This window comes from Anser anser (assembly GCF_964211835.1).
Source record: "Anser anser genome assembly, chromosome: 11".
Taxonomy (NCBI): domain Eukaryota; kingdom Metazoa; phylum Chordata; class Aves; order Anseriformes; family Anatidae; genus Anser; species Anser anser.
This window is the reverse complement of record NC_139732.1, coordinates 16478454-16500733: the sequence shown is the minus strand read 5'-3', so window position 1 is coordinate 16500733 and position 22280 is coordinate 16478454. Positions and strand designations below refer to the sequence as shown.

Below are 22280 nucleotides of genomic sequence, written 5' to 3'. Positions count from 1 at the left end.
TAAATTAGAGCAGAAACCTAGAGCAACGAGGTATCTGTCCAACAGAGGAAGAAAGAACTGCTCTTTCTTTCTTGGTTGACCAGAAAGAAATCCAAATTACATTAGCCAGCTAAAGTAAATGCCTACATTTGAGTTGTATGACTACTCTCTTATACATACGTACTCAAAATAGGTCATACCAACCTTCCAGGAACTTCAATCAAGTAAGCTCTCACACCAACATGCAAGTGCAAATCTTGCAGGATTTTTCATTTCCATTGTTTTCCCTATATACAAACCTATGTGCACTTATATACTTATATAGACGTATGCACTTTCTGAAATAAACTGCATTTGATATATTTCATAATAAATTAAAAACTAATCTAAAATATTCAAGTAACAAAGTATTATTTGATTTACTTTTTTTTTTTTTTTTTTTTTTAATAATATATAAGCACTAGTATGTAACTCACAAAAAAAGAGAGATTTGAGAACTCGGTACATTACAGACCTATAGAAAATGGCAGATACTGCCCAAAAGAAGAGAGAGACTAAAACATAAGTTTTAACACCTCACCAATCTGGCTTAAAGAAGGGAACTGAAAGAATCAAACAGGAGCAGCTTGGTCAACAGCAGGAAATAACCACTACAACAAAGTAAGAAATACCACACAGGGAAATGCAAGAAACTGTTTCCACCAGGAAAAAATTTATCTTTTCATGCATATGGGGAAAACAAAGTCAGGATTAGCTCCATAATCAGGAGAGAAATCCGAGTTGTTTGTTTCTTCTAAATGTTACATCTATCTTAATACAATTTTTAGAGTAGATGGTTTAGAAAAGTTAATGAAATGTTTTAAAAATATTAATGTGCAGCATGTGTGTAAGTCAAAACCTCTGAACAACTGAATACCATACAACATGTAAGACAACTCTGTCTTTGGATTGCTCATGTGCCATTTTAAGGACTTTTATCACACAAGGCAAATGGGAAAAATATATTGTATGCAAATGTATAAGTGTAGAAGTATGAAAGGTGATTGCTATGCATAGGAGAAAAATGTTTTTTGTACAGCCTACAGACAATGGAGCAAGCTGGCAACCTTCAGCATTTTACAGCTGTATAATGAGGACTGTAGGAAGCATGACTGTGAAATCTAATAAGCTGCATATTTTACAATTTTTTGTGCATAAACTAATTGTGTTAGGAACTATGATGTTGTCTTTTCCACATGATCTTTAGGAAAAAATGTTTTACATAGGAAATACATATTTAGATCTAGTGATATAGATAATCTTTTAGCAATTATCCTTGCCTGATATTACTTACTGCTTGGATTTAGCTCACATGAATCTAATAAGAAAGGGCACTGTTTTTTCAGTTTTAAGGCTGGCAGTTTGTTCTTGCTACAACTTATAAAATGGTGCCATTAAAGAGCCTGCAGGTATTCCTTTATAAATTCCCCTGGGTGGCTGTTTGTTAGGATTACAATATAGTCTCTAACATCACAGACAACAGTAGAAGGGTAAAATATATTTTACATTCAACTTAAAGAGTTATGGTTTCTTTTCATGTTACTTTTTATTCTCCCTTTAGATACCACCTTCACTATGGAATATTAATTGATATTTGTGAGAGATTTGGGAAACAGCTGTTCTTTTGTTCAGGACTTTTGGAAAGTCTGCTTGTCTCTAATCAATTGACTATTTCCTCAGCATTCATTCTGTGAGGTCCCTAGGCAAAGCCAGTAAGATTGGATGATCATTGTACACTATATTTTCAAGCGGAAAAAAGTACTGAAAGGCTTGTTGATTTCAATGGAAGTTTCAGGTTATGCTCAGGTGTAATATATAAAAATATAAATAAATAAATAATAAAGTGGCCCTGGCTGTTTACAGCAGATATTCTTTCATTTCTAACTTTCTGTTGTGAAAAGAGCAAACGGCTGGTATAATCTTGCAGCTTTGATGATCTGCTTGCTTTGTTTGGTAGGGTGAAGCCTATAATGCCAGCAACGATAATCCAGGTTGCAAAAGCAGACTCTGAAATATTGGCCCCTGAGGCTGCTGTGGAGCAAGCATATGGCAGCAGAGACCATTTGGGCCCCAGGGAAAGGGTACAGTTGAATCAGCTGCCCAGCAGTACTGTAGTGGCTGATTCATGAGAAAGCCGTATTGACATCAGCTCCACAGGCAATTGCTTATCTGTATTCATGAAGAAACATTATGTGCTGCAGATTCAGCAACTAAACAAAGACAGAGGTACCAATTCAGGGGAGGGGTGACAGAAAAAAATGGACTCTGAATTGGATCTGAATCCCATTTTCCCAAATGTCAAGAGTGTCCATCAAAGAAAAGTTTAACTCAGACCACCTGAATTTATAGCGCTTGAGGAGTATTGGTATCCAGCGTTGTAAAGCTAAATCTTTTGTGTTATCAGAATGATATAATTTATACTAATAAAAATTTCTTCGAGAATACTGCTACACAGAATATAATTTTCAAACCTAGAACTTTCTACCTTATGGTTAGAACTTGCTACATTTCCCACAAGCAAAAAAATAGAGAACAGTCCATAGTTCTGTGGCATTTCACAGAGCCCCAGTCTGGCAGAAATCTTTACTGGTCTACTACCTCTCATCTATCTCTTTTCTGCTTAGGCATTATCCACCGGCCAGCAAATGGGCTCATGTCACAAGAACAGCTCTCTGGAAAAATGAAATGGCATGCGTTCAAAAACAACAATATAAAAACCCTATCATTGTTTTAAAAATTTTTCTTCAAGATTCAGAATTTGGAAAATTCAGGAAAAATCCTTGTGAAGAGTGGATTTCAAGTTTTAACCAAAAGAGAAAATATCAGAAACCTAAGTCAAAGATTTATTTTCACAAAAATCACAGAAGTATGACCATCCGCTCAATATGTACAAATGAAAGCAACCACAAGATAGAATTTCAGATGCAGAATACCAGGAATAAACTGACTACATGAAGACAAGAATCATCTGAAAAAATGATTGTAGGACAGATTCTTGTAGATTACAGAGGACTAGAGAAGCATGTACCAAAGAATACCAAAATTCTCTCTGCTCTGGCATCACAGGATAAACATACAGCTATGTCTGTCTGTCTTTCCTCATCCTGTGAAACCAGAGCACCATCAGAAGATGTGTTCCTCTGCAGGCAACTCCAAAAGGAGCTGTGACTTTGATTCTGATTCAAATGGCTTTTCCTGATGAGTTAATGGAAAGAAAAAGGCAAGTTTTGTCAAAAGCCATTAAACATTTATAGCTCCATACTTTGCGCTGGTAATTTAGGGTTTATTTCTAAGAACTTGACTGTCTTCCGAACTTGAACATTCAAGTACTTGCTGCCATCAGTACTAGGTATTTTGAACAATCGCATTAATTTTAGCAATTTTGTATGAAGTCAGTGAAATAACTTGGTATATTCAGGACAATATATAGGTTGGTAAAACTAAAGGGTAATATTACAAATCCCTAAAGACAAACATCATAACTCCATCCACAGTCCTCAAGCTCATAAAGGTCATTTTAAAACAATAAAAAGGTTATGACATTTTTGATCAGACCTCATGAGAAATGGAGAGTACAAAAAGAAAAAAAAAAAAAGCAAATACTTGGAAATATGTTTTTACAAGTCCCAATAACAAGTCATATTAGGGAGAAGACTGTCTTGATATTGAATATATGCTAACCAATTACCTAAGGTTACTTACAACCTCGCTTTTGCAATCATCTCAGTCACGCAGAATGTACAGGTTTTAAACACATGCAACACTCCCTAAAGAGATCCTAATGTAAAATGCTCTTCAGGAACACAGTCCGTGAAGTTGATTATGCACAAGATGAACAAGTAGAGGAACAAGACGACACCAGGATATACATTTTCCAACAGCTGTTACATTGTTGTACATATTTTACAACATCTGCTGCTTTTTTCCTTAGCTTTTGCACTCCCTTTGCATTTACCCTTTGGGCTAATTTGTAGTTGACCCCAGTAATACAGTCCTTTTACTCTACAATTTTGTGACAAACTATCATTGATTTAACAGTCATGCTCAGTGCCTTAAAAATCAATGAATACATAGAGAAAAAAAAAAAACAGTAAGAGCGTGGTGGATCTTGATAATGTTTCAGGTCAGGTTTTTATCACAACTTCCTGATTTATCAAGTTGTTTTATCACTATTCATATCAGACATTGCATGTAGATTTCATATTCAGCAGATTTTGTGCTCTTTGCAAGCATTTTATAAAAGAAATAATATCTTTGGGAGAATGGGAAAGAAAAACTATGCTGTGTACAGTGTGCTTGTACTGTACAACTAAATGAAATAACTGTTCTGCTGTTGAAAAAAACAACAAATGATTGAATGATTTCTTATTTACAGTGGTGTAATCAAGGGTAGGCTTTGGTTCAAAGGAAAACATTGCTAAGTAGAAGTGCTTGTTTCAAAATTGGAAATTGATATTCTGACTCAACTGAAAACCTAAACTCTTTAATAAAGACATTCTTGCTAAGTAAATACTTTTCATGAAAGCATTTAAGGACAGAAATATTGTTCTTAGCTTTTTCACTTAGTTAAAATTTTCAGGTGTTAAAGGTAAAAGCATTTCTAGAGCAATGGCACGTAATGCCACTCGTGTTATGACTTCTTTTTTTCTGACTGACAGGGAAATTCTTAGTATTTGGAGATTATTAAAGTTTGCCTGTTTACCTTAATTCAGGCAAACTATGAGATAATTCTCTTTGCTTATGGCTTTTGTTCTTTTTCCATCTGTGCCCTTTCTTATTTCACTAACACATTTGTCACTCTACTTCTGTCTTCCCATCCTTCAACATGACGCCAGCTGTCTAAACACCCTTGTCTTCACTAAGAAGAAAATCAAGAAATTTCACTCCTCATTCCTCTTTTCTATTTTCCTCATTTCACTCTTAATTCCTGAGGAAAAATAAAAATAAAAATAAATCCTGAAACTATACTGTTCAGAAGACAATATCCACTCTCGCTCCCACTATCACCTCTGCAGCATGTTTTCAGGGAATTCATCAATCTGTGTATAGCCAAGAAACCATCACAGAAACAAAACATAATGTGGTAGTTTGTTGTTGTTGTTGTTGTGTGTATGGTTTTGTTTGTTTTATTTTTTTTCTTTAAATAGGCTACAGGACCAGTTCCACCTACCCTCATGAATCTTATCTTTTAAGATTGCTCATTTATTTGCATAATATGCAAATATTATGGGGTTCTTCCTCCTAGAGGTTTAGCTGAATCTGTTTCTAAAAGGTTTTTAACTGGGTTTCATTCCCAGTGTGTCCCTTTACATCTGTAAGTGATTATACAAGATTTATGGACAAATTGAATTATTTCCTGTTTTTGAAATGAAGTACTGTTGCAATGAAGTGATTCCATAAATTTTGTTTTTTGATCTTTAATTCCTTAAGCAAATTAACATAGAATTAAAAGATTAGTGTTCAGTTTCAGCAACGAACATATTCCCCAAATACACCATTAGCTTTTCACAAGCAAATTCATCATTTTGAAGTTGGGAGACAGGTTTACAATGCTATATTAAACAGGAATTACTTAAAGAAAAAAAAAAAAAAAAAGAAGAAGAAGGGAACACAAGGATGAAATAACGGAAAATTCAATTTAGTTCTCAAAACATTTTCTGGAATGTGTTCCTCTAGCTCCTCAAAGAGAAAAATAAATTATTTCAAAATAACTCTGAATACAGTGACGATACACACCACACAGTACATGTGTGGGTGTGTGTTCTGTGAAGACAGCTGAAAAGTGAGCATCATTCCTACCGGAGATATCACAGTGTAATGCTAATCGTCTTTGCACCAAGTAGTGGGAGTAAAGCCATGCTAATCCATTTTTGTCTTAGTAGGGAAGCAAGATTTTCTAGATATCACTGATAGATAACATAGAAATGAAGCAGGCTGGATTATGGCCATATGAGTGTGATAATCTTATATGTAGGCATAAACACATATCACATGCAGAAGATTTGTATATGTTTGTATACAGTTTTTACATCCCCGTAGTTCACGTTCATATTCTAGATATTCACACAAAAATACCACTGACACATTCATCTCTTCTAGCAAGAAAATAAGACCAATAACTGCTATATCATGAAGAATGCACCCATTAGAAAAAGTGTATTGTGTTAGAACTTCAATATTACATTACAGAACAATGAAACATTAATTTGTTCATCTGTATTTTATGCATTTCTTGCTACAGAGGTCCAAAAATAAAATGCCTTATACTGCATCCTCATTACATAAGTACTACATATATAGCATATGAGCTCCTCTTCAGTTTCAGAGCAGTCAGAACTGGTGTGGCATTCTGAGGAAAGAAGAGGTTTAGTAAAACTTTGTTTTATCCTGAATAAGAACACTGCCTAGTAATGACTGTGTTGTAGAAATGTCAAGGCTGAAATTAGCAGTGGGTGGAGATCTCTTTAAGGGGAATTAAGTAAGTGGATAATGGAAGTGAAATACTTTTATTGTGGAAAAAGAAACAAAATTCCTTGAACTCCAAAAGGAGACGAGTTTTGTTTGTTTGTTTGTTTTTTAAGTAATACTGAAGTATTTTTAAGAGGACTAGCAAAACTTAACATTGAAATAATTTTCAGAGCATCATTTAGTACAGCTCTTGATGTTTCTACCTGTGGGTTAAAGGAAGAAGGCAAAAGAAAAGAGTAACAACAAAATTGGTAAAGGGGTAACCTTCTCATTGTCAGCTTTCCAGTGTTGAATTTGCTTCCATCAGCAATTAAGAGTAGGGCTTGACTGCACAGATTTTACAGTTATTCATGATCCCAGCAACGCAATGGCACACATTCTCTGAATTTTGATGTGACAGTTCCAAATTTGGTTTGTTTTTCTAGGAAAGAGCAGGAGTATTTATTTTTGTATTTGTTTGTATCCAATGAAGTAGCTTAAAAACATACTCCCCAAGGAATAACATATAAAGAACGTGCAAGGATCAGGGATGGTCAAGCATAAATATGCAAAATGTGCATAGTTTCAGTGATAAGGGAAGGTCGTAAGAGATGGGAAACATTAGAACCAAGAAAACTTGGTTGTAGAAGATGGTAGAAGAAATGACCAATGCCTGGGCATAGATGGCAGCTTAGGGAATAGTGAAGGGAAATGATTTCTGGAGGATTTAAAGACAGGATTTATCTCAGCTGTTTCCCCCATAATGGTGGAATGAAGAAAAACACGGTTCTTTACCGAACTACCTCTGAAACTATACTTCCACACTTGTACTTATTCCTACGTTGCCAGGAAAACTTCAAAATCCATTTATTTTAAAAACAGAAACAGAGGTAGAAATATGTCAGAGATGATCTCAGAGGTCTTTCTCTTTCCTTTCACCCTAAAACTTTTCCGGATTGTTTCCCTTTTCCTCTCTTGTGTTAATGATTTACCTTTTAATCTCTTACTTTCACTGCATCATCTTTTAAATCTCGTGTCAACCAATTCACTACATTTTTATTGATCTGATCTTCTGACCAGTTTCCTGTCAATGTGTTTTTTTTTCTCACCCTCTTCACAATGAATGTTCCTCAGATAAGGGTCATGCCTTTGCTAAGAATTATAAAATATTACTCATATATACAGATATAATTTATGATCAGAAATCATCTTTCTTTGCAAGTGTTTTGTTGTTCTTTTTCCTAGAGTACCAAACAAATTCCTTTCAATTTCCCTCACTCCTTCTCCTACACCCCCCTTTTTTTCTTCTTTTTTCTTTTTTTCTCTTTTTTCTTTTATTTATTTATTTATTTATTTATTTATTTAATTAAGCCATTTGCTTGCCTAGAGCTTGGCAAAAATATCTTCTGAAAGCAGGTCCGTGTCATGTTTGTGTGGCTGTATAATTAAAAGTAACTTCAGAAATGAATACTGTGTTTTGGTAAATGAACTCACATGCAAGCTTGAATATTCACATATCAGTTTCAGCACAAGCAATTCAATGCAACCAAGATATGAAAATTTGGAGAAGTCTAGATTAAAAAATGAAACCTCCACTATCACAGTTGAGTCAGCACACTATGCTTACATTTGAAAATGACCTGGTACAAGTCATTGTACTGAACATGAGGAAGAGGGTGATTCTGGCTCCTCTTTTTAACTACAGTAAGGCAGAATGGTGTATTCAAAAAATTTGCTAGGGTGCTGTTTTATTTTCCAAAGTATCTTGGCAGTCCTTCAACTAACTTGCTTTCAAAGAGAGAGCCAAATTGCTGAAAAGCACATTATCCTCAACCTAATACTAAAAAACATTAGAATTTACTCTGCATTTCATGGCCAGACTTTGATGTCTTTACTCATAGTAAATTTTTATATTCCCCCCAAATTGGCTCTTTTAGTTGATGGGTTTACTTCTCTTTTACTTTTGTGACAGCTAAAGATAATCTGCACTGGATATGTGTGTATCAGCAGGGATTGAGAACCTGAGTAAATAAAAATGTACTTCTGTAAGTACATATTTATCCATTTGCAAATACAGAACAAGGGACTAACTATGCAAAAAAAAAAAAAAAAGAAAAAAAAAGAAACTAATATATTAATCCATCAGGAAATAGATTCACACTAATCCGACAACATGAATAAATATAAGTAAAATGTATTAAGAAGATTATTTCCTACTCCCCCCTTCACAGACTTAATTTTGCTTTTCATCATCTTTTTCCATAGCTGTCTCTATTTTCCCCTTCCACATTCCCCGCAAATCATACGGTTAATTGGTTAAGTCCACTCTAGAGTCTAACCATCAATTCCCAGACACAGCATCTTTAATTTCAATGTTTTTGGCTGATTACAGTTGCACTTAGAGGAAAACAAATAAGTATGTATCAACATACTGCAAGTGCTACATCTGTGTATGAAAATACACAAACAGATAATTAAACATCAACAAAATATCAATAGGATTAAAGTGTCATGTTGGAACAAATCTTGATAAATCCTCCTCAATAACAATATTCTAACTACAGCGTCATAAGGGGAATATAAATTTAGCCCATTAAAGTGCTGTTGGACAAAGAAAGACACATTAATACATCTGTTAGTCATTTTCTTACTACTAAGGGATTCTACTATTGTGCTACAGATGAAAGCATTGGCCAAGAAGAGGTTTGAAAATATGCAAATTAATGCTAACAACATAATAAATATCTTATTGTTCATCAACAGCTCAACAGTATAGTGGCATACTTTACATTGTAAGTAATCAAAATTTGTTGATGTTTAGACATACGTACCTACGACAGACATCTCTGGAACTGTGGCATGATATGGACCATCAACAAACTCTGGGGCATTGTCATTGATGTCCTGAACCTTTATAATGAATTCTGAAGGAGGCTCCAGAGGTTTGTTTGTGTCCCTGTCGACTGCTTGAGCTGTTAGAGTGTACTCAGCTTTTTCCTCACGGTCAAGTCTTTTCATTGCATGAATGTCTCCAGTCTTGTCATTGATCACAAAGATTGTTCCAGCTCCATCTCCTGACAGGATATACTTGATTTTACTGCTTCCAGGATCCAAGTCGGTATGTAACTAAAAGGAAAAATAAGTATTTTAGAGATAGAAATTACATGCCCTCCCCCCCCTCCAAGCACACATTGGTCTAACTATACATTTTCTCAAGCTATTCTTTTGTACTTTAATCTTAGCTCCAGTGATTTATATCTCAGCTTGAACATACAAGGAGAGTAGGGATTTGTATGCATACTAATCAAAAGTGAATGTAATCATAGGCATAATTAGACTTTCTATTTAAAAAGCAGCTGTTATATATATATTTTAAATCCCTGTTCTAAAATGTCTTCAGAACTATTATCAGCCAAAATGAACAAGCACAAAATGTCCTTAACTTATTAGATTAAAGGGTGAATGAAGGATTAACAATAACACATATTTTAATCTAGATGTTTATTTTTAAGTATTGCTTTCAGCATATTTTCAGGTGACTGAAAATGGCTGAACACCGGCATCTACGTAAATGTTTTAATGGACAGCAGCGCCAGAATTTTAGAACTATGTCATAACTCAACTGTTAGCTGAACTTAAATGTTTCTAAGATTTCCCCTGAAATACCTTTGAAGCAATAAAGCAATTTCTGCTTTTAAGCAGAAATATAAGAAAAACTCTTATGCACATCTTCCTATTTTCCTCAATGCCTCCATCGAAACAAAAACAAAAAACAAAAACACCTTGTACTTGGCTTTTCAAAAAGCAAGACAGAATTATAATAACCTGAAACAGTATAGGAAAACCAGGTATTCTTTACTTTGATTTTTTTTTGTTGTTGTTAATTAAAAGCCTGAAGTGAAGAACACTAGAGACAAATAAAAGACTTCCATCGATTTTTTGTAGGCTCAAAGCCAAGTCCTAAATATCAGATTATCTCCAATAATTTTTAATTTGCAAGTGTGCCAACTGTTGGACCAAATGTATTCATGTCAACAGAAAAAAAAAATAGGGTAATAATTCAAGTATACAATAATAATGCTTTACATGCTATTTACTGTTAAATCTAACACACTGAATATGAACAATAAGAACAAGTGAATGCATCATTAAAAATGTACCTTGCATTTATTATTATTTCCCTTTACCTCACAAAAGGTAGTCTAAAGCAAATACGTACAACCTGCTTAGGATGGTTGCAATATGACTTACAACTACTACTCGACTTGTTCCTGTTTGCTTATTTTTGTGCAGACAGCTCAACAGAAATTGTTGCTGGTTATGCATTTTACTCTTCGATTGATAGCACTGGTTACCATGGCCTAGCAGCACTGTCATTTGATATAAGAGCTTGCATGGAGATATTAAAATAGGTGTGGAAAAAGGGCTTGTACACTTGGCTACAGCCAAGCCACAAGTAGATTTTACGTCATACCATAAGTAGGCTCTGCAGGTTCTTCAGCAGATAATTGGTCACTTACAGTCACATCTGCAAATTAGCTGTTCAGGAACAAGAGCTTAGAAAGCTCTTTAATAGCACCTTACCAAAGGGAATCTTTAATTGTTGCAATGAGCACAGCAGACAATGGCAGCCAGGTCTGATTTTCCAGTTGATCTCATATATACATACAAAATCCTGGGCCGTCAGTGTTTTGCCTGGTCTGCAACAATAGCAAAATTCCCATCCTGAAGGTGTAACTTCGTTTGTGTTTTGCCGGACAATACGTTATTACCACATCATCTATTACCACACCATCATTTCAACAACTTTTTAAAAGCAGTTTGTCTGTGAATATGAATGACTCAATGAAGTTTACTCTTTGTACCAAATAAACACAGATGTTAAGTGATAGCTGAGTACTCTTTGCAAAAACTTTTTTCTTTTTCTTATTGTAGTTGCTATCACTTTTTACGTGAGAACAATCATTATTGCCCTTATGAACAGGATTATACTTGATCTAGGTGTCAGCAACATAAACACTTATTTCCAGGGTTCCAGAACTTGTCAAGATCAATCCAGAACGTGTTTGCGTTTTAAACAGATTGTTTATGTTTTAAGCATCTGTTTGATCCCTGGATAAAATCCATATGTTATTAACATCACATATGAGGGTTTTGGCAGAATGTTCTTAGCTGAATTACAGTGGTATCATATCTCTACGTTGCTGTACTGAGTTCCGTGTGTCCTGACACTTAGAAACATCTCCAGTTCACCCAAGTTCACAAAGTGTTACAGTGAAAAACTGTACTCTGCATTTCTAAGGTGGCACTGGCTGGATAGAACAGATATTCCACACCAATATTTGAAGTTCTCAAATTTACTATTTGCTAGTAAATCAGAGAGGCTGTCAGTATAGTCTCTGGTGCAAGTTTTACCCATATTATCCAACAGAGGTTATGGTTCATAAACCAGTTCTGGGATAAATTAATGTAAAGTTATAAAGCCTTTGCAGTGCTAGTAAGATACTGACAGTTAAAATGAAAAAATATATATAATTAGTATTAATTTCTTCTCTGAGTAAGTTAAAGTCCTTTGTATCAAAAGAAATACATATCACTATTTGAAACACTACAAAATGAAGAGCTAAACATTAAAGTGGAAGCGCTAGAAGTTTTTTATAATGTTAAAGTTGAAACTGACTCTGATCATAGAATCATAAAATGGTATAGGTTGGAAGTGATTTTAAACATCGTCTAATTCCAATTCCCTGCCATGGGCAGGGATGCTTCCCACTAAACCAGGATGTCCAAAGCCTGTGGAAAAATCAGTGGGAAAACAGTTTTTCACCCAAAGATTAATGGTGGTGAAAATGATAACATTTTTAGTTCTTTAAAACAAAAACAAACAAGCCATACATGTAGCATTTACTGAAATAATATGTACTTATTATGGTGAGTAACCAGGCTGATAGGTTAAAGTATCTTTTCTAGGTTTTGAAGTTCTTATACCTTAATATCAAAATATTGTAATAAATGACCTATGGAACAATCACATTTTCAAAATCATTTCATTATTTGGATTTAGGATTAAAACACTATGATCTTCATCTGAAGTCAAATCACAAAACTGAAGTGAAATTCTAAGCTAAAAATGAAAGCAAAGTGTATTTTTCCAAGTAACAGTTCCAATCTTCTACCAGATATGAATGATAATTTACAGTCATCGTCAAGCTTCAGCAAGCTGCGTTCATGTGAAGGTTAAAGATCATTAAACACATAATTATATGGGGTTAAGGTGAATGATAGAGAGACATAATGAATATGATAAATGAATATCAGTTTCTGTTGAAAAAGACTCATAAATGTGGTAAATGTGAAACTGCTTTTCCACACCTCTAGCTTTATTTGTTGTGCCTGTGCTTGAAAATTGACTTCCTGTTGTTCAGAGCAAAATTGACAAATTAACAAGAATTTCTATTTAAGAAATGAGACAGCTATAGCCAGCCCCTATATTCCACTACCTGATAGCATCCCAAAATAAACAGAAAACCATGTTACTGGACAACTTCATCATCTTCACAGTGAGTCAAATTCACTTCCTTTATGTGAGATTCAGTTCATTAGACTTCAAAGGAAGTGGAAGCTTCTTCCTCCATGTCTACCCTGCCTGTGGACTATAATATCAAACATATCTCTCCCTTAAAGTAGCAGATGCGACCCCATCACCCAAGTCATGCATGGATTTATGGCAACAGGAGATGTTTTGGATCCTCTCCTAGTTTTAATGGTTACGCAGATGCTCTGTATTAATACCCAACTAATGTAGCCTCAGCACAGGCCCCCTCCTAAAAAATGAACTTCACTCAGAATGAACCCTACGGACACCACCATTTCTAATCATCATCAATTCCTTTGCTATTCTGTGTTATAATATAGATAATAATCAGTGAAGCCAGTATTAATGGTAACAGCACACTCAGCATGCTAACACAAAACTAACATTATTTTCACCAATAATGAATGCATACCTAAAAGTATTGCCAACACACTACTCAAATATATAACATATTTATAGTCTCCAATGTACATACATTAAAAACTTGCATAATTACAATCAATGCAAAAGAACTGCAGAGATGAAACTTAGTCAAAGAGCCTCTGTATTCTCTAGACTACTCTGCAGCAAAACAAAAACACCCTGAGCATGTTATTTATATTAAATTTTCTTCTATAGATACTTGTTTGCTGTATTTTCAACCACATTTTCTAACAAATACTCAAGTCAAGCACAGACCAAGCACGGACCAAAAACACAGAAGCTGCAAGCTGGGTTCATGAAGTTCTCTTGCAGTTCAGGGCACACAGAGAGATTTATGAGTCTCTTCCACAGACGGAAACTGTCTCACCTGCTCTCAGTCAGCTATCTGGCAAACCAACGGTGGCCAAAACAACAGTTCACTCAGCGCAATGACTTTTGAGTTCAAGCCATGTGTTCACCATCAAGAAAGTACATAATGCACTTGGGTCTGGTCCACATCCAGAGTTAGCAGAAGGTGGGTGACTGGCCTTTGTAGTAGGATCAGGCATTTAGAGTCCTCTCCAGGTGTGTTGTATGACTTGATACAGACTAGCCCATAATGAAATGCACTATCAAAGGGAAGATTTGTAACCCCAATTTCCCTGTATTAGTGAAAAAGCATGAACATATCAATAATTCACAAGAATGGGGAAATCTACATTTTACAAAAATGCTCCTGGACATTTTTAATGAAGAAAAGAGAAGGCACCGTTATGTAGTCAAGTTCTTATTTGAGTTTGTTAGAAAGTAATTAATGTATCTTCATATAATTACAAGGGAATTACCCCTTTCTTGTTTCAAGGGAAAAGGTATAATCTGCCTTTTAAACTTCATTTTAGAATTTGCATCATTTTACTTGTTCCTAACTCTGCAAACTTTTTAAAGAGATTAATGAGTGAACTGCTGATTTTCACCTGATGTTACACAGATATGCATGCAACACACAAACGCTATCCTAATGCCTCATGTGCTTCTATTTTATTATTATTTTACCTAGGCCTTGCTACAAAATTACTCGTTTATGAGGCAGATCCTGTTTAACTAGAGACACTTTTTTTTTTTTTTTTTGTAACTTTTATGACTCTTTTCCAAATCTACTGGGTTCTAATAAGCTCTAGCTCATTCTATAAGAGTATGGAAAGATTTTAGTGGGTTTTACATTAATTTATATACAACAATGTTTTCAAAAACTGTAATGCACCTTACTCACTATGTGTTTCTTTCTTTATGCCACTGTTCAGCCTTTTTTCTAAAAACGTGAGCATCATTAGGTGTTACAGAAAGTCTTCCTGTGTTGTTGACAAGCTCTGACACATACCAGACAATGAGCACGTTCATTGATGACCCAGAGTTTTAAAAAATCATTCATAATTAAACTAGTACAGATAGCTTCAATTCATTTGCACACAATGCAGAATTAATAAATTGAATGTAATGTCAATTTAATAGAATCTTTCATTTTCTCCATGGATAGGTTGATGCCATCTTTAGTAATGGGAGTTATAGCTGCACAATGGGGAAGGGGAAAACCAAATATTCTGCATTATTATTCCGAGTAATGACAAACCGGGGCACAGACTTGACGTACCTGACATAATGTCAGTACTTGGAACACTCTCAGAAAGGAGACAGACATGTCCATGGATGATAAAGGTTTCATTTAAGATATGAGAATCATGTAACTTGAAGCCTCTGGAGTAACTGTCAAAAGACATTAGTGCTCACACTTCTCGGCTGCAGTTTCATAACCATATTCAAAGAGAATTAAAGCAATAATATCCCTAACACTTTCATTTAAGAGTGTAATCTCTGCTTTTGTCTGCCTCAGTTTCCTACCATGTCATTTGAGTATCTTTGATTCCAGATGGCTTCTTTTATGTTTCAGTTTATTCTTTGCTACTGCTTTTTTATTCTATTTGATTTGCTAATTTTGTCTCTGTTTATATTCATACTGTGTGCACAAACTGCTTTTCATTGCTTACCTTTCAGTATCATCTTATAATACACTATTGTTGAATTGTTGTTTAAAAAATGGAGACAAGACTGGGATCTAAGAATGTGTTTGTTCCAATTCACTATGACCAACAGATCCAAGAAAAGAGCTGAGGAATCTGACTGTATCTTGAGCCAAGTCCTTACTGGTTAGAGCACCACTGATCCTTTCTGTACATCCATCACATATCACCTTCCTCACTGGGCTGAATTCATCATTTCAAACATATATTTTCACTCAACATCTTGGGAGGAAAAAGATAGTTACTCTTGTGTTTACAGACGGGAGGATCAGAGGAAGAGAGAAATTCACCTTCAGTCTCACAAAGATCCATATCAGGAAAATATATCAAGACCAGAGGATTGCCCAAGCCATCCCTAAACACCTCTACAGATATATCTCCAGTTAACCACAGTATTCCTTTTTAATTAAAATAGCCATGTAGCGCCAGTGCTGTTTCACAGAAGAATCCTGCCAGGGAAACTCCCTAAGAGTTGCTGTGCCCTCAGATACAGCCTTCCCCAAATCCACAATCACATGTTTGTCTTCAGTGGCTGGCAACAAAGGTAATTCGTTTCCACCCTTTGCTATCTTCATTCCAAAGCCTGGGCTCAGATTGATTTTTGTGTATCTATTATATACCTTGTTTCTTCTGAATCCTTATGTTAAGACAGATGATAACTACGGCTTTCTGTTTTCCTAGTTCTGGCCTTGGCCCTTTCCATGTGGGGATACCATTTGTCTCCCCTTCTGTCCTGAGAACATAGCCAACACATATGACCCACGTCCCACTACAGCTTGGACTTTCGTCGCTTCTTTCTGCAGCAATTTAACGCCCAAGTGTCCTGTGACAAGTGGCCTCAGATGGTTGGCATCTTTTTGTAGTTGGCTTTCTGCCTAGCCTGGAGTTCACGCAACTATTTCTGAACCCAGGCTGCTGTTCCTTTCTTGAGTTCCAGCAGACACCCCTCCTGTAAAAAAGGTCTTGATTTTTTAACCCAACTGTTTCTGATACTTGGAAACATACAATGATATTGTGTCACACTGCCAAATAGGAATCCTTTCCTATCTCATTTGCTTCTCTGTTATTTCATCTATAGAGCACTGTGGCTCACCGCAGGAGATCTGAAAGCTGGGTATAGCAAGCCTCAAAAATCGCACGCAGCTTTAGTCATGAAAAACATATTCTCTCTTCTGTATCTTTATGGGGAAAAATAGTCTCTCTCTGTCATCTCCTACTGTTTGGGGTCAAGCACTTTTATTAACAATTCCAGTGCTTCAGGCATTATAATTAACAGTGCCTCCTACGCTTGTCACTCTTTCCCCACCTCAATGAAATAGCAGTAAAGCCATCTACTCCCTCCCCCCTCTTGGCAGTCCTGGACTGTAGTTTCTACTAGTCCTGCTGGCATTTCTGCTACCTGTAAGACTGTGTCAGGTTTCCAAACATTACTTCAGAAGACTGAAGTCTTCTTCTGAAGTACTTCCATTTTGGTTGTTAATTCCTATTGCCAGCAGAGCCTGTCCTGGTCCTCCTTCCTCAATATAGACAAAAGATGGGGAAGGCTGTAAAAAAAAAAAAAAAAAAAAAAAAATTCTGTGGGAGTTTCCCATTCAAGGAGACAGCAGAAGCTGGGCAGTTCCTATACATCAAATCCTTCTCTTTTGTTCCTTTAATCATCATCATCTTATTCAGACTGTTCTAATCTTTTCTTCCATGTTGTTTGAGCTGTATTTTTCCTTTCCTCTTTAAAAGCTTATTATAACTTGCTAGGCTTCATTCTCAGACAGAGTACATTGCACTTGAGCACTAAGACCTCTTTGTGTTTTTCAAATGATTTTCTCAAGTGAATGTCAGAGCAATATCTTATAATACATACTCTTAGGATTGCAGAAGAGGAATAAAAAAGTTAATCACTACATACCCTCAGCAGTAATTTGAAGCCTGCTTACAAAATCTGTCAAACTAGACAAGCTATATCCTAGATCATCAAAGGCAGAAAAACTACAATAGGACAGTTGGTCAAAGGTGAATGGAAATTTCTATTTATTTGAGCATATTTAACTTGTCATGATTTTACAATCCTTCAAGGCTCTGCTTTCAGCTGCTTTGACCATACTGGCTTCTGAACATGCTTTGCACTCAATGATTAGCAGGATCCCAATGATAGTATGTTTAACCTGTTTTCCTTTTTAATGCAAGAATTTCAAATCCATGCAGAATACATTCTGTTACTTAATAACATTATAAAACAAACTGGAAAGCATTATAATACCATTTTGAAGGTTATTTTTCAAACTTAAGATGAGTGCTTAGCATACTCCAGTGTCTGAACATAAGGGAGTAAGTACTCTGTCTAAAACCACATGATGTGTAAAGCTGGCAGTGCAAATAGAAAGCTCTTTTCTAGCAATTGGCTGTCAAACATCTACAGTGCAGAAATATAAACATCAGCTATGCAGCCAGCTTGGAGCTAAAATTGAAAACTGTTGAGAAGGTAACTGAGCGAAATGAGGAGAACTGAAAAATTAAATTCTGAGTACTTACATATTGATTCTTATAAATTACCTGCTTACACATGATAATGTAACTTATTTATCAGTGCACTTACACTAATCCGTGAACTGCGCACATGGGTACAGTCTAATCTTTTTCTCACTGAAAAAAATTCAGGTTATTTGGAATGTGAAAATAAACACAGGTATGGAATGCAACAAAGCAAATTCCTTAGGAGTTGCCAAACAAAATGACAGCTCTTCAGAGATTCTAGTTACATACCCATATCAGAACATCATTTATAACAATTAATAGATATAACACGAGGATAATTTATTTTTTCACTTTCTCTCGCAGTTAGATGTTCACTAGATGTTTAACTCATGCAGAATTGTATGCTATTCAGAAGAATCTGTTTGCAAATAGTTACTGCGATTTCATGCAGTTTCACAAGAAATTATTTGTCATATCACTTGTGTAGTTTCCAAAGTTACCTAATGTAATTCCTCTTGCATTTCCAACAAGTCATGAATTCATGTGAATACCTTACAAAGTGACTTGCAAAGGTTACGTGTCTCATTATGAAATCAATTTGCAGCACCACTAAAACTGAAATATTTTGTAAACCAATAGAGATAGATTATTGCTTCTGCCTTTGTTAATGCTTTTCTGGAAGAATTGAAGGAGGAGAGGAGAATGCAAACCTTTCCACATATACAATATTAAATATGCAGAAATAAACAACTGTGCCCATTCTGGCAGGCTTTACTATTTAGTATTGTATTACCTCTCATCCGCTAGCAACTTGTATCGAGTCCTGCAGTCCCCTTCTCAGTACATACGGAGACTTAAGTCTAAGTGACAATTACCACTTTTTTTTTGGCACAACAGATGACCTGACCTGTTTCCAATGAGTCAAAAATAGCAGGGCTAGGTTTATAAGTGTGGCAGCGTTTAGATTATTTGTGTCATTTGCTGTAAACATCTAACCTGCCTGTAATTCAAAACATCCAAAATTTGGGGCCAACGTCCATGTATCATCAAAAAAAAGGAACGCCTACTCAGCATGAATAGAGATGAATCGTACACAAACCAATATCACAAAGCTGTAAGTGTGTAACATACGTCAATCTCAAAACCGCCAGAATCCATACAGACTTAGCAGTGAATTAGTCTAGACCTTTATCCAAATCGTTTGAGCTCCCAGTGAAGACTACTGTTGGGAGACTGCGGGAGACATCTGTACCAATTTAATGATAGTTGAATCGCTGTTGGATTTCTCTACCCACACAAGCCTGGTAGTGCTCATATTGCTCCATGAGGACAGAGTAGCCCCAAACTCATATAGTTGTCTCCCCATTCAGCTGTCCTTTGCAGCCCTCTAACAGGGCATTCCTGTTGGAAAGGACAAGTGATCAGCTATCCTGTGCTAATGTCTTTTGGGGTAAATGGTGGAGAAGATGCACAATACCCAATCGACTGAAGTTAAGAGGCAAAGGAACACATCACAGATTTCTCAGAACCTCTTTTCAAATGATACATGGATTCTCCCACCTTCAGAGAGCTGGTTGTTACTGGTGGCCCCCTAGAGAATGTAGTGGCTGTAAAGGGAACAGCAAAGGAGAGAACCAGCTGCCTAAAGGAAATCCATGAAGATCTCCAAGGTGTTTGCTGAGGTTTCTTTAAGAGAAAGAGTTCAGGTACTTATTGTAAAGAAGCACAAAACAAACAAACAGAAAACTCCAAAAAGCTGAGAAAGAGATACTACATTGAGAACTGAAGTTTACAAATTATCCAAATGATAATCCACATACAAGAACTGCACAAAACCCTACTGTCTTATGTACATCTCTCACTATTTATCTGAAGGAACTTATCTGAGAGAATAACCTAAATGACAGCTGGTTAGCTGGGCAGCTGACAACTGCAGAGTCAGTACTCATCTATAAATAATGATTATTAATTACATGTATTACAATAGCACATAGAGGTCCTTGTTGACACCATGGCTCTGTTACATTGTATGCTGCAACCTTCACTGAGACTACTTCACCATCCTATGCTTATGCTGAAATACCAATAGCTTTCATTTTTCTGAAAAAAGAGACAAGAAAGAATGGACCCAGAACACACTGTTTTAGAAACGAGCTTCTGAGACATGGGCTAATTTCTGCAATTGCTACCTACAGATTCAGTATGGCTCAAACTCATGGAAAAATGAGGCTGAATTCTGAACAAATTTCTAGTCCTAAAATGATTTATTATTATTATTATTATTATTATGCATCTAAATGGTTTTCAGGAGGTGATCTAAGACTCAAGAACTCATTAGGAGTCTCTTTATCCAGTCAAAACTCTACATTTGAAACATATATGGAGTTATTATTAAAGATACTGCATGAAAGACCCCCCTCCAAAAAATATAAATATATATATATTTATATATAGAGAGAGAGTTTTGCAACAAATGTTGGGAGATGCCAAAATTAAGGCTGTCTTTAAGTGTCTTTAAGATCCTGATTTGTTCACTTTATATGCAGGCATTATGAGATACAACCTCGAACTATACGATTGCATATGATTGCTCCCCACAGGACCCCTAACTCTCTCTGCATGCAGAACAGAGTGCTCATTTTCTGAGCAGCTATTCAATACTTTTTTCCCTTCATTGTTCAAAGCATGGCCCTATGAGTTTACTATCTAATAGTTAAGCCTTGTTCCAAAACAGAATTGTTAATGTCCCTGTGCTTTTTCTGTGGTCCTCATCAATGGTGTCAGAACACACTACAGACGTTGATTAAAAAAATCACATTTATTATGTGACTGAGATAAATATGATTATCCTTGTTCTATATACTGGGAACTCAGAGACAAAGAACTTAGAAGCTGATTTACTATTAACAATTTGATTTAATAATCTTATCTGAATAATTTCAGATTTGTACAACTGGATTTTAAACTTATGAAGCTGTTGTTGGTCAACTAGATGATCTTGTTGGATCTAGATGATGTTGTTGGACTAGATGATCTTGGAGGTCTCTTCCAACCTAGACGATTCTGTGATTCTGTGAACCGCAATTGTGCTGGAAGAGAATCCAGCTGCAGAAATACGGGAATGTAATCAGAGTTCGACCTCACCTTCCTCCAGCTTCCAGTAACTGCCACACTCATCCTCTGGCATTTGATTAGCTTCCCAAGATCTGAATCAGTTCCACTCTCCTCTACATGGCTTCCCCATGCTTCTTCTCCATTATCTAAACATTTGCACTGCCCATCCCAAAAATAACAGTGGGAAGTATAAATTTTGAAACTTTCTAGGGAAGGGAACAGAAACCAGCTTAGGTCTGGTCTTTCTGGTGACTGGCCCAAAAGTTACACACCTGGGAAGCTCTGCTTGAGGTGCATTTCTCAGCTTGCTATTTGAGCACCGCAGACACAAAGCCTTGTTTCCTGCTTGGTGGTGATGTCCTATGAGAATTTCAGCGAATCACTGCCTGGTATTCTCAGTTTCCCAGTTAACAAATTCCAGTTCAAAACTCACCAAAAATTTGTCTGACGTACTGTAAATAACGTGCGCTGTATTTTCAGCTGGTGAGATTCTTATAGCTTGCTATTTCTGTTATCTAGTTTTTCATTCATATTATGACTCTATAATTTATAGTCCAATTAAAATCAGAGTTTACCACTAGCCAACAAGTCTATTTTTGAACACATTTCTGATAACTAATACATCAGGTGTAACTGACTTTAATATAAACTAGATAAATAATGAGATTAACAATTATCTGACTGTGATATAATAAAGTGTTCAAAATAGCAAGACCCTGAAGTAAAGTAAAATATTTGAGATTATTTATTGAGTCAGTAAAGCTGCCTTTTCACATTTACTTAGGATATAGGAAATAGAATATTTTGTTTGCCCATGGAGATGGGATCATTGGGTATGTAAATGGACATTGATGGCAAACTTAAGTGAAAAAATAATCTCCTGTACGATGTTCTTCAGCAAAATATTAGCAGTATAAATGCACTGTTGCTCAGTTCTGTTATGGGTATTTTGACACTGAAACTTATACAAGTAATAAAAATGTGTCTTAGCTTATAAAATGTTGCTCTTTTTGACACAAAGCAGGATCATGGAGAATCAAAATTGCAATCACAGCATGATTAAACCAAACATTCCCCCCCCCCCCCACATACACACACACACTGAAACTGTGAAGCCATATTAAATGTCTCATTACTGACCACAACTGGTTTCTGAGTTT

General features: G+C 35.7%; 1 protein-coding gene across 12 annotated transcripts in view; it reads right to left on the bottom strand.

Annotated features, from left to right (window-relative positions):
* CDH8 (cadherin 8) overlaps positions 1-22280 on the bottom strand; it is a 360695-nt gene that overhangs the window by 86323 nt on the left and 252092 nt on the right. For 11 of the 12 annotated variants that reach the window (XM_083794664.1, XM_083794666.1, XM_083794667.1 and 8 more), the window contains one exon: positions 9297-9591. In XM_083794664.1, the coding sequence (XP_083650790.1) occupies positions 9297-9591 (295 nt within the window). Of the gene's footprint in view, positions 1-9296; positions 9592-16936; positions 21043-22280 lie in introns of those variants that run through there. The other variant, XM_083794670.1, reaches the window with a different exon arrangement.